A 12,910-nucleotide genomic window follows, 5' to 3' on the forward strand; every position below is an offset into this window, starting at 1 on the left:
GAGACAGCAGCAGGGGTTCCAGGCTCAGTGCCATCCCGTCACAGGACTGCGTGTGTCCACAGCTCCACCGTACTCCATGAAATCTTAATCAGTCTGACCTTCTGAAGTCACTGACCCCAGGGTTTAGCTGTTACACCCCTTGCCCTCCACCCGGCATGAGGGAGTGGTCCTCCCGGGCCGCACTCACACCCGTCCAACCGCCCCCAGCAGCCCGCCCGGAGCCAGGTGCGCCCTCCCGGGAGCGTCGTCACCGGGCCCCCGGCGTCCCTGGACTAGACAGCCACGTTGCGTGGGAAACACTCTCAGGTCTAAAGCGTGAGCACAGACGCTGCCAGCGAATGACACCCCACTGGGCGGTCACATGGGGATGGTCACCCCTGGCTGGTCACCCCGTGGTCATCACACCGGGATGGTCACCCCTGGGTGGGCACCCCGTGGTCATCACACCGGGATGGTCACCCCTGGCTGGTCACCCCGTGGTCATCACACTGGGGTGCACCACCGGCTTGTGCTCTCAGAAGCAGAGACCTCCCAGATGGGTTTTACCCGAGCACCGCGGGGCCCCTTCCACGAACGCGCCTCCAGGTCTGGCCCCACAAGTGCCGCTGCCCCTGCTCGGCGCAGCAGGGGTCGGCACAATCTGGTCATTCTGTTCCCCAGGCCAGCCAGAGCGCTACTCTGTTCTTGTTTGAAGGGAACAAGCGTGGCGCTTGCAGATTAACAACGGGGCCACAGCGAGGCTGAACCTGTGCCCCAGAGGGTTGAAAAGGCCCGCCTGAAGCCACACCCACAGGGCAAACAGGAACCGTGAGCTCATCCAACGGAGCAGCAGGCGAGGGAGGCGCATCAGAAACCCTCCCCCGGTCACCACCCTCACTGAGCAGGCTCACCCTGTAAGCACCCGACAGATAATGCCTCTGACGTATGGGTCGCTATAGTTACAGGAATGTGGAATCAGCTGTGTGTAGCCAGCCAAGCCTGTTGGGACCACTGACCCTAAAACAAGGCCTGTGCAGGTGTCCAACAGTTGACCTCCCGACATCAGGGGGCCCAGAACGCCACCATCGCTTCATGGCTTTTGAACGTACACCCCACAAAGCAGCATGCAACCCCGAGTTGTCTGTGCAGCAGACAACTGCCCCACCCTGTCCCCACCTCCCATCCTGTCCCCTGCACCGAAGACCACCCTGCTCCTGGGCCCCGCAAGTGCCCGGCCGCGCCTCGGGGAGCAGGCCTGAGCTCTGCGTTCCCAGCTCCTCGCTGGGCTGCCTTGTGTAAACCCTTCCTCTGCTGCAAACCTCGGCATCTCAGCGTTTGCCTCAGTGTCTGGCCAAAGGACCTGACCTGGCAGCAAGAGAGAAACACTCACGAACCCACATTACCCGAAATTCTCCGTCTTACCTGACAAAACAGCAGGCGTCCCAGTAAGATCAGCATCGCAGACCAGGAACAAGTGGTTGGCTGAGCCACAGGCCAGCCGCTGTCCATCTCCTGCTCGAAACAGTGAGAGAAGGCCTCATAGAGCATAGCTCAGAGGCGCCACGCTCGCAACAGGTGAAAGCACAGAATTTTTCAGTTAGCCTGACGCTCGTTTTCTCAGGCAGTGAGGAAACCTGAAACAGGAACTGCGTTTCCTCAGCCCCCAGTCGCTGGGCGTGCGGGGCCCACTGGGGGCTCACGTCACACCCAGCTTCTTCTACGGACAGGAGCCAAGGGCTAGGGCTGAGGGGCCTGCCCAGGACGTGGGGCTGGTCAGAGGCAGCACCAGGATCTGAGCCTGAACCTGCTGGGAAGCCCCGAACAGCCGGCCCCCAGCCTCCCACGCCTCCTCCTAGGGACACGTTTGCCTCAGCCATTCCGTCTAAACACCGCCCTAAAGTAAGGCATAGTAAGTTACACATTTCCCCCGTGATATTCAACCTTGAGGGCCCTACGTTTGTGGTCACATGCTTGGTAAGCACATCACGTATCACACAAATATTTACTGATAATACTACATATCCAATTTCCCAAAATTATTCAAAAAATTCTTTGGCAGGCTGGAATTCTATGAGAAAAAAACACAAAAGGAAGTCAGTAACCTTTCGGATTTGGGCAGGCGGCTGCTTTGGGCAGACGGCTGGTCAAACACTCAAGGAGGTGGGCGTGGAGGGTGGTGCACAGACAGAGCCTGGACTTGGGCAAAGGCATATTCCCACCTGTAAGCAAACCTGGAAACCAGAAATGGTGTTTACCTCTGAAAAGAGCTTAAATGGTGGAGCTACCTGGATGAGAGCGGTCTCCTGACTTCTTTGAGTTCCCAGAAAGGAAGTAACAGTGTTTGGATGCCCTTGAGAGGGAGTGGTTGCCAGGAGCCGAGTGTGCCTGGGGGGAGGCTCCACCCACTGAAGACCAGGTCTTCAGCTGAACACCAGCTCCACCCACTGAAGAAGGAGGCCAGGTCTCCAGGGGGCAGTGGAGGCTCTTCTGTAGCCTCTCTTTTGATGAACCAGCCTCTGTATGCAGGCCTCCTGCCAGGCTCCCTTGGGGCTCATGGAGGAGATGGCCACGTACTCAGAGCACAGACCTGGAACAGCTTATAACCAAACCACAGCTCCTGCTGCCAGAAGCTTCAGGGCATGCGTGGACGCCCTGGGCTAATCCTAGGGACAGTCCAGGGGAAGCAAGCTTTGATTTTAATCTAGACTCAAACAATGTCATGGGACTTCAAATAACCAAGATTTTTAAAATCTGTTTTAAATGGAACAACGGGCAAAACAAGAAGCTTGCAGTGGAGCAGAGCTCTCGCTGGGGCTGCATACCTGAATACTGAACACAGAGCAGGGCCTAGCCGCGGGCCACGGCCAGCTGCCGGCTCAGCTCGCTGGGCGCAGGACTCTCCAAAGGGCGCTCCTTGCTTCAGGGAAGACCAGAGGAAACAGCTGAGGCAGTCCAAAGCAACATTAGAGATAAAAATACACTAGAAACAAGGAGAGAGTCTCCCTGTCTACATGTACAGTTTCATTCCATAACATTTATAGATGTATATGTGTCTATGCATATGTGTATATACACACACATATAAACGCTTACATCCAGAACCATGAAATAGTACGTATATGCTGCCTACAGGAGACTCGCTTCAGAGCTAAAGACATACACAGACTGAAAATGAGGGGATAGAAAAACATATTTCATGAAAATGGAAATAAGACAGTTAGCAGCAATACTCAAATCAGACAAAACAGACTTCAAAGCTATTAAAAAATAAACAATGGCATTATATAATGATAAAGGCATCAATACAAGAAGCTATTATACTCAGTAACATATATGAACTCTATAAAATAGCACCTGAGTATATAAAGCAAATATCAACAGACATAAAGGGAGAAATTAACGACACGATAGCAGTAGGGGTCTCTACCACCTCACTGACATCAAAGGACAAAGCATCCAGACAGAAAATCAATAAGGAAACATGTTTCAAATGACACAATAGACCAACTGGACTTAACAGATACCTATAGGACATTCCTCATCCAAAAACAGCAGAATACACATCCTTTTCAAGTACACATGGAACATTCTCCAGGACAGATCATACGCTGGGCTACGGAACAAGTCTCGACAAGACACAGAGGACAGCAATTACATCAAGCACTTTTTCTAAACAAAATATTCTGAAACTGGAAATCGATCACAGGAAGAAAAATGTGAAAAGAACAAACACATGGAGACTGAACAAGCGACTAAAACCAAATGGGTCAAAGAATAAAGCGAAGAAAAGAGCAGAAAACACCTCGAGACAAAGCAAAACGGAAACACCACTTTCCAAAACCTTATGGGGCGCAGCAAAATGAGTTATAAAGGGGAGTTTTAGAGCGCCACAGGCCTTCCTCAAGAAACAAGAAGAACCTCAAGCAACAATCTAAGCCTCCACCTAAAGGAACCAGAAACAGAAGGATAAACAGACCCCAAGTCAGCAAAAGAAAGGAAGCAACACAGATCAGAGAGGAGAGAACAGAGAGACCAAAGGGCAACAGGAAAGATCAGCAAAACAAGAGCTGCTTTCTGAAAAGGCAAACGACCCTGACAAATCTCTAGCCAGGCTATCGAGAAGAGAAGAGAGAGGCCCAAATAAACAAGACGTGAAAGGGGAGAGCTGAGAGCCAGTCCCACAGAGGCAGAAAACGTCGCTAGAGAACACCGTGAGCAGTTACACGCCAATGACCGCGACCACCTGGAAGAGACGGGTGGACTTCTGCAATCACGCAGCCTTCCAAAACTAAATCAGGAAGATATCACAACCTGAACAGATGGATCACCAGTAGCGAAATTTTATTAGTGATTTAAAAACTCCTAGCAAACAAAAAGTCCAGAACTGAACAACTTCATGGAGGAATTCTACCAAACACATAAAGAAGAGGTAATTCCTGTCCTTCTCAAGCTATTACAAAAACTTGACGAGATGAAACACTCCCAAATTTACCTATAACACCACCTTTACCCTGATACCCAAACCAGACAAAGATGCTACAAAAAAATTATAGGCCAATATCATTGATGAATATAGATGCAAAAGTCCTCAACAAAATATTACAAATTTGAATTTAACAATGTATATAAAGGATCATACATGATAAACTGGGATTCATTCCAGAGATGCAAAGATGGTTCAATACTCACAAATCAATATGATACACCACATTTTAAAAAGAGATGATAAAAACAACAGTCATCTCAACAGATGCATAAGAAGCATCTGACAAAATTCAACATCCTTTATGATAAAGAAAAAAAAAATTTTAACTCCCTGGAAAAACCATCACAGGAAATCCAAGCCCTGCAGAGCCCAGGGCTGCATTCCATACTCGACCATGGATGCTTGAGAGGGCACGAGGGCATCTTCTGGAGACGCCTACTCAGTAGCAATGACCTGCTGACGTGGGAACAGCAGACGGGGCAGGAAGAGGACCAGAAATGCGACTGAACATGGCAAGTCAGGCCCAGCAGCGACTTGCGAGCCAGCGATACCAGGCGCAGCTGTGACGCTCACGGGAATGAGCAGCCGCGCGAGTGCCACAGCCCACCGTCTCTGCGTAGATGGCGTCACCTCTGACAGCAGAAACGGGGGCCCTGCAGGCCCCCAAACACCTTCCTGTCCAGAGAAATGGACCCAGGGAATCTGCAGAACTCGTCCAGCATCATGGGACACAGGGACAGGTGTGGACGCAGAGCCGGGCAGCTAGCCCTGGGCTGAGGGCCACTGGGTAAAGGAAGCCTTTCCGAGCCAACGAGCCCATCGCAGGCCACCCAGAATGGCACCAAGCACCATGCCTACTCAGACTTCCTGCCCAATGATGACCTCAGACGTTTAGAATAACTGCTAGCTATGATGCTCTCTGAAATGACACTTAAAACAAAAATTAAATGTTTCTAAATAATTAAGGAGGTAAAAACAGCAGCAGGTCTGAAAAATGATTAATATGATTTAAATTTATCTAAAAGAACAGACAGATACAAAAATAATATATACATATGTGTGTGTGTATATGTACATATTTACACATAGGTACTTAGAAGGTCTTATCTCTGCTTGAAAAAAATCAATTAAACTGTCTAAAGAGTTCCTCCAAATTATTTCAAATTTACTTGGGATACAAACTAGGTTACATACCACCTGTAACTGCTCTTGCACCTTGAAGCTCTTTTACCATTTTTGAAGCCAGTCTTTGGTGAAAACATAGTTGCGCTGTGGAAAGAAGAGCTCCATGTCATTCAAAGGTTAAAAATTCTAAGCTTAAGAGACCTACTTTGCAGTGAAAAAATAAACATAAATTCATAAATGCTTCCCATATCCCAAGTTAGTAATAAACTGAACATTTAATCACTTTAATTTTGACAGCTATTCCTCTAATTCTATAACCATATCAGCTATTTCACTAATGGGGACATAAGCGTATTTGTGTTTTAAAATTCTGGAGAACACTGTGCTATTTTCCTACAAATTTTTGGTTCCTAGACAAAAACTAAGATAATCACTTTGCAGCCAGGCATGCAGGGCAACTCCACATCTCAGCTCCAGGTCTGGAGCCCTGGGAGAGGCAAGGCGGGGCAGGGGGGCTACGCTTGCTGCAGACTCTGCAAGTCCACTGGGAGTGACCGGGAGCAGGCCTGGATGAGCGGGTGAGGACATGCACACCAGCCTGTGAGGACCGGACTGGGCCGGGGGCTCACCCCACCCGGAGCACAGGGCTCAGGGAGGCTGCGTGAGGGCGGTGGGGGCTGGGTGAGGCCCAGGAGGAGGAAGCACCCAGGCGGGGAGGCGGGGAGGCAGGCAGCCCGTCAGCCTCGCCACCTCCCCGCCTGTCCTCACTGCCTCGAGGACGTCACAGCAAAACACATCCTCACCTGCTGACCCCACCTAGAATATCCCTGTACTTTTTCTAGAAAGTTCAAACCCTGGGGCTAGTACTTAGGACTGACCACAGCCTGCTCCCTCCCCCGCGGACTCCCTCACAGGCCCCACATGCAAGACCCACGCAAGTAAAGTGAACCCAAGGAGTCCACACTTAGCAGATGGCATCACCACTGAGCCAGCACACAGGCTCGGGGCCTGGACTAGTGTGCAGGTGTACTGAGGCATGAATCTAGGATCTATCTATCCACCACCCACTCATTCAACACCCATCCATCCCTCCACCCAGCCACCCAGCCACCCAGCCACCCAGTCACCCAGCCACCCAGCCACCCATCCACCCAGCACCCAGTCACCCAGCCACCATTGATCCATACACCCACTGATCCATCCATCCATCCACCCAACCATCTGTCCATCTATCCACACATCCAACCATCCACGCACCCATCCAACCACCTACCCACCCATCCACCCACCCAACCATCCACCCACCCACTCATCCACCAATCTATCCACCCACCCAGCCACCCATCCATCCACACATCCAACCATCCACGCACCCATCTACCCACCCATCCATATCCACCCACACATCCATCCACCCACCCACTCATCCACCAATCTATCCACCCACCCAGCCACCCATCCATCCACACATCCAACCATCCACCCATCCATCTACCCACCCGTCCATATCCACCCACACATCCATCCACCCATCCACCCACCCATCCATCCCTCCACCCAGCCACCCAGTCACCCAGCCACCATTGAGCCATACACCCACTGATCCATCCATCCATCCACCCAACTATCTGTCCATCTGCCCACCCACCCATCCACCCATCCACCCATCCACCCATCCACCCATCCATCCATCCATCCACACATCCAACCATCTACCCACCCATCCAACCATCCACCCATCCATATCCACCCACCCAGCCACCCACCCATCCATCCATCAACCACCCACTCACCCAGCCAGCCAGCCACCCATTCACCTCCTGCGTTGCAGGCGGCTTCTTTACCAACTGAGCTATCAGGGAAGCCCCAAAGTACATAGTAAGCACTCAATAAACGCTTGCTACTGCCGCCTCTGTTCTGCGATGGGGTCATGCTGGGGTCCACACACTGACCTCCATCCACACCAGCACCTGCGTCCAGAGGCCATGGTCTGTCTCTGGGCGGTCCACTCACCACGGGGCAGCCGTGTAGCCCGACGACCGTATTTTGCTGTGGAAAACCAGCGGGTGGTCCTTCACGACGCTCCGAGCAGCTGCGGGAAGCACGGTTACAGAAGAAGCGAGTCACTAACATGGCTGCCTCATAGTGGACGAGGACACAGCTCTGCAGAGACAGCCAAGTCCACTCAAGAGGAGTTAGTGCACGCCCTGCAGACGGGAGAGGCTGCGTCCCTGAAGGCGAACCTCCACCCCAGCAACCGGGGCGTTAAAAGCACCGGAAAACAGCAGAAACGTGATTCCCCTCCTTACATGACCCGAACCGCAGTGTTTAACACTGTGTATTGCAGATACTCGAGGGCTAACACGTCAGCCCTTCCCACAGCGCTGGCCCCTCCTGGCATGTCTGGAAGAGGCTGTCTGCTCTGGGGTGAGACAGGTCACACGGAACCCGGCCAGTGGGATTCTGTCCATGGGACCCTGATACCCGCAGCGTGGAGCAGGTGCCTCTGTGCCGGTGCCAGGCACAGCCCCGCTACGACAGGAATGTAATTCTCTGAAGCCAACCAAGTGTCTCTCTTATCCCTGTGTTTATCACGACACAAAAGTAAGAAAGACCAGCCATCAGAGCATTTTAATGGCAAGGAAACACCATACCCCATTCTTAACACACTGTAAGCTTCCACGGCCCAGCTGGCTGGTTAGAGCTCTGACACCTCAGGAACTTACCACCCACACAGACATGTCCCAAGGGTGCTTCCAGACAGAATAAAGTCCTGCCAGAATTACTCATTTTTATGTATATTTGATACTTGCTATTCAATATGAATATTCTGTACAATACTATAAAACAGCTTTAGAAAATGGATAATTACATAATATTGAATACTCCTAAAAACAGTTCTCTTTTTTTTTAAACAAAGAAATTCAGCTCTGCTTTTGGAACTATTTCAAACGTGATAAACCAAGACACATTCCCATCAAAAGCTCAGGGAACCCCACTGGGCACGGGGGCCCCGAGGAGGGAGCTGGGCCCCCAGAGGCCCTTGGGAGGGACCGGAAATCCCAGGGGAACCAGGAAATCTGGCTATTTCTATTATGCTATTGTAAGAGGAGGGATGCAAATTTGGAGATTACAGAATCACTATAAATCAGTCATCTTCTGTAATATTCCATATGAATATTTTCTGAACAACACATAAAGCTATCATAAAAAGTCAAAGCTTTAAATTTCACCAGTCCCTGGATACAGAGAAATTATAATCTCTGTAATAAACCGTACTGTTCATACGATTGTTCTCACTAAAGTTTTGTTTCACAATCTACATATTACTTAGCATAGCACAGCATGTACAGTCATCTGGGACAAAATGATACGTCCTAACAGGGCATGCCCCGCCAGTCCAGCGGTGACTTCCAGTACCCAGGTTCAAACCCTGGTCGGGGAACTAAGATCCTGCAAGACTCCTGCCATGCAACCAAAAAAATAAAAAAAACCTGGACAAAACTACCGTCCAACAAGATGCACGCACCCGTATGTTCACAGTAGCACTGCTTACACAGGCAAGACATGGAGACAACCTGACCGTCCCTGGACAGATGAACGGATAAAGAAAACGCGGTGCACTGATACAGTGGGATATCGCTTGGCCGTAAAAAGAATGAAATGACACCATTTGCAGCAACACAGAGGGACCTGGAGACGATGCTGAACGGCGTCAGTCAGACAGAGACGACACCACACGGCAGCACACACACACGTGCACGACACAAAGGAGCCTGTGCTCACCGCAGACACACGCGCACTGACACGGAGACCAGCGTGGCAGGTGCCAAGGGGGCCGAGGCGGGGAGGGGCACCTGAGAATTCGGGATTAGCAGAAGGGGTGTCACACTTAGGGGGCTTCCCTGAGAGATCAAACAGTAAAGAGTTCAGTTCAGTTCAGTTCAGTCGCTCAGTCATGTCCAACGCTTTGCGACCCCATGAACTGCAGCACGCCAGGCCTCCCTGTCCATCACCAACTCCCAGAGTCCACCCAAACCCATGTCCATTGAGTTGGTGATGCCATCCAGCCATCTCATCCTCTGTCGTCCCCTTTTCCTCCTGCCCTCAATCTTTCCCAGCATCAGGGTCTTTTCGAATGAGTCGGCTCTTCACATCAAGTAGCCGAAGTATTGGAGCTTCAGCTTTAGCATCATTCCTTCCAATGAACACCCAGGGCTGATCTCCTTCAGGATGGACTGGTTGGATCTCCTTGCAGTCCAAGGGACTCTCAAGAGTCTTCTCCAACACCACAGTTCAAAAGCATCAATTCTTCAGCGCTCAGCTTTTTTCACAGTCCAACTCTCACATCTATATATGACCACTGGAAAAACCATACCTTGACTAGATGGACCTTAGTCGGCAAAGTAATATCTCTGCTTTTTAATATGCTATCTAGGTTGGTCATAACTTTCCTTCCAAGGAGTAAGCGTCTTTTAATTTCATGGCTGCAGTCACCATCTGCAGTGATTTGGGAGCCCAGAAAAATAAAGTCAGCCACTGTTCCCACTGTTTCCCATCTATTTCCCATGAGGTGATGGGACCAGATGCCATGATCTTCATTTTCTGAATGTTGAGCTTTAAGCCAACTTTTTCACTCTCCTGTTTGACTTTCATCAAGAGGCTTTTTAGTTCCTCTTCACTTTCTGCCATAAGGGTGGTGTCATCTGCATATCTGAGGTTATTGATATTTCTCCCGGCAATCTTGATTCCAGCTTGTGTTTCTTCCAGTCCAGCGTTTTTCATGATGTACTCTGCATAGAAGTTAAATAAGCAGGGTGACAATATACAGCCTTGACGTACTCCTTTTCCTATTTGGAACCAGTCTGTTGTTCCATGTCCAGTTCTCACTGTTGCTTCCTGACCTGCATACAGATTTCTCAAGAGGCAGGTTAGGTGGTCTGGTATTCCCATCTCTCTCAGAATTTTCCACAGTTTATTGTGATCCACACAGTCAAAGGCTTTGGCATAGTCAGTAAAGCAGAAATAAATGTTTTTCTGGAACTCTCTTGCTTTTTCCATGATCCAGCGGATGTTGGCAATTTGATCTCTGGTTCCTCTGCCTTTTCTAAAACCAGCTTGAACATCAGGAAGTTCACGGTTCACGTATTGCTGAAGCCTGGCTTGGAGAATTTTAAGCATTACTTTGCTAGCGTGTGAGATGAGTGCAATTGTGTGGTAGTTTGAGCATTATTTGACATTGCCTTTCTTTGGGATTGGAATGAAAACTGACCTTTTCCAGTCCTGTGGCCACTGCTGAGTTTTCCAAATTTGCTGGCATATTGAGCGCAGCACTTTCACAGCATCATCTTTCAGGATTTGAAACAGCTCCACTGGAATGCCATCACCTCCACTAGCTTTGTTCATAGTGATGCTTCCTAAGGTCCACTTGACTTCACATTCCAACATGTCTGGCTCTAGGTGAGTGATCACACTATCATGATTATCTTGGTCATGAAGATCTTTTTTGTACAGTTCTTCTGAGTATTCTTGCCACCTCTTCTTAATATCTTCTGCTTCTGTTAGGTCCATACCATTTCTGTCCTTTATCGAGCCCATCTTTGCATGAAATGTTCCCTTGGTATCTCTTATTTTCTTGAAGACATCTCTAGTCTTTCCCATTCTATTGTTTTCCTCTATTTCTTTGAACTGATTACTGAAGAAGGCTTTCTTATCTCTCTTTGATATTCTTTGGAAATCTGCATTCAAATGGGTATATCTTTCCTTTTCTGCTTTGCTTTTTGCTTCCCTTCTTTTCACAGCTATTTGTAAGGCCTCCCCAGACAGCCATTTTGCTTTCCTGCATTTCTTTTCCATGGGGATGGTCTTGATTCCTGTCTCCTGTACAATGTCACGAACCTCCATCCATAGCTCATCAGGCACTCTGTCTATCAGATCTAGACCCTTAGATCTATTTAAACAGGAAAGATACTGTCTGTAATTCAGGAGACTTGGGTTTGATCCCGAAGTTGGAAAGGTTCCCTGAAGAAGGGAATGACAACCCACTGTGGTATTCTTGCCTGGAGAATTCCACGAACAGAGGAGCCTGGTGGGCTGCAATCCATGTGACAGCAAAGACCCGGACGCAGCTGAGTGAGTCGCACACACACTCACGGGACATTTAGAACGGATAAACAGCAAGGCCCTACTGTACCTCACAAGGAACAACCAGACCCAGTCTCCTGGGATAAACCGTAATAGAAAAGAATATTCTGCTAAAGAAACATATATGCGTATCTGTGTGAAACTGAGTCACCCTGCTGCATGGCAGGGGTTGGCACATCATAAATCAACTGATGCTTCAACTAAAAATAAATTTAAAATAATAAAATAAAACTCTTAAATTCCATTTTAAGGGGCGATCTAAGTAAAACATGTCTAAGAACAAACTGTAATGAATTCGGTTAAAAAAAGAAAGATAAGCCCAGGTCTCGCTTCACAGCAGGTCTCCACACAGAGATCTGCTATCAGCTCACACTGCGGAACGCGGTCCTCCGTGCGGCTGACAAAACAAGCTGGCCTCAGGTGTAAGGGGCGGCACTGCTGGTAACAGAGCTCACCCTGCAAGGAATCTGCTTCCAGTGAGAACATAGTTAGGATTCTGGAATACTCTCTGAACAACCTAGTATTATTCCAACTCTTAGGAATTTTAATTAATATTTGTTAATCCACAAGTTTTCCCAAAAAATGTTAAAGGAAATCTATACATAACATAACATTATTGGGGGTATTATTGAAGAAAATGATTCAAAAAGACTTTTTATGTTGCCCAAAGTTATAGAGTTGCTTACTGCCACTGAACTGTAGACACAAGTATGATTAAGATGGTAAATTTTGTGTAATTTATATTTTACTACAGTAAAAAGTATGCACAAGAAGTAAGTGAAGAGATGCACACTGCCAAATATAAAATAGATAAGAAGGGAAAGTGTCAGTCGCTCAGGCGTGTCCGACTCTTTGTGACCCCATGGACTGTAGCCCACCAGGCTCCTCTGTCCATGGAACTCTCCAGACAAGAACACTGGAGTGGGTAGCCATTCCCTTCTCCAGGGGATCTTCCTGACCCAGGAATTGAACCCGGGTCACCTGCATTGCAGGTGGACTCTTTACCATCTAAGCCGCCAGGGAAGCCCCTCAAATAGGTAAACACCAGCATTTACTGAATAGCACAGTGGCAGACTTTGTTTTCTTGGGCTCCAAAATCACTGCAGATGGTGACTGCAGCCATGAAATTATAAGGTGCCTGCTCCTTGGAACAAAAGCTATGACCAACCTAGACAG

At 49.0% G+C, this 12,910-nt stretch overlaps 1 protein-coding gene across 1 annotated transcript in view; it reads right to left on the reverse strand.

Moving 5' to 3' along the window:
- The window catches only part of WDR27 (WD repeat domain 27), a 65,788-nt gene that overhangs the window by 33,434 nt on the left and 19,444 nt on the right, over nt 1-12,910 (reverse strand). The window contains 4 exon segments of the mRNA XM_068984983.1: nt 1,402-1,491; nt 2,802-2,896; nt 5,663-5,734; nt 7,604-7,682. Of these exon segments, the coding sequence (XP_068841084.1) occupies nt 1,402-1,491; nt 2,802-2,896; nt 5,663-5,734; nt 7,604-7,682 (336 nt within the window).

Source organism: Capricornis sumatraensis, chromosome 13, assembly GCF_032405125.1.
Source record: "Capricornis sumatraensis isolate serow.1 chromosome 13, serow.2, whole genome shotgun sequence".
Lineage (NCBI taxonomy): Eukaryota > Metazoa > Chordata > Mammalia > Artiodactyla > Bovidae > Capricornis > Capricornis sumatraensis.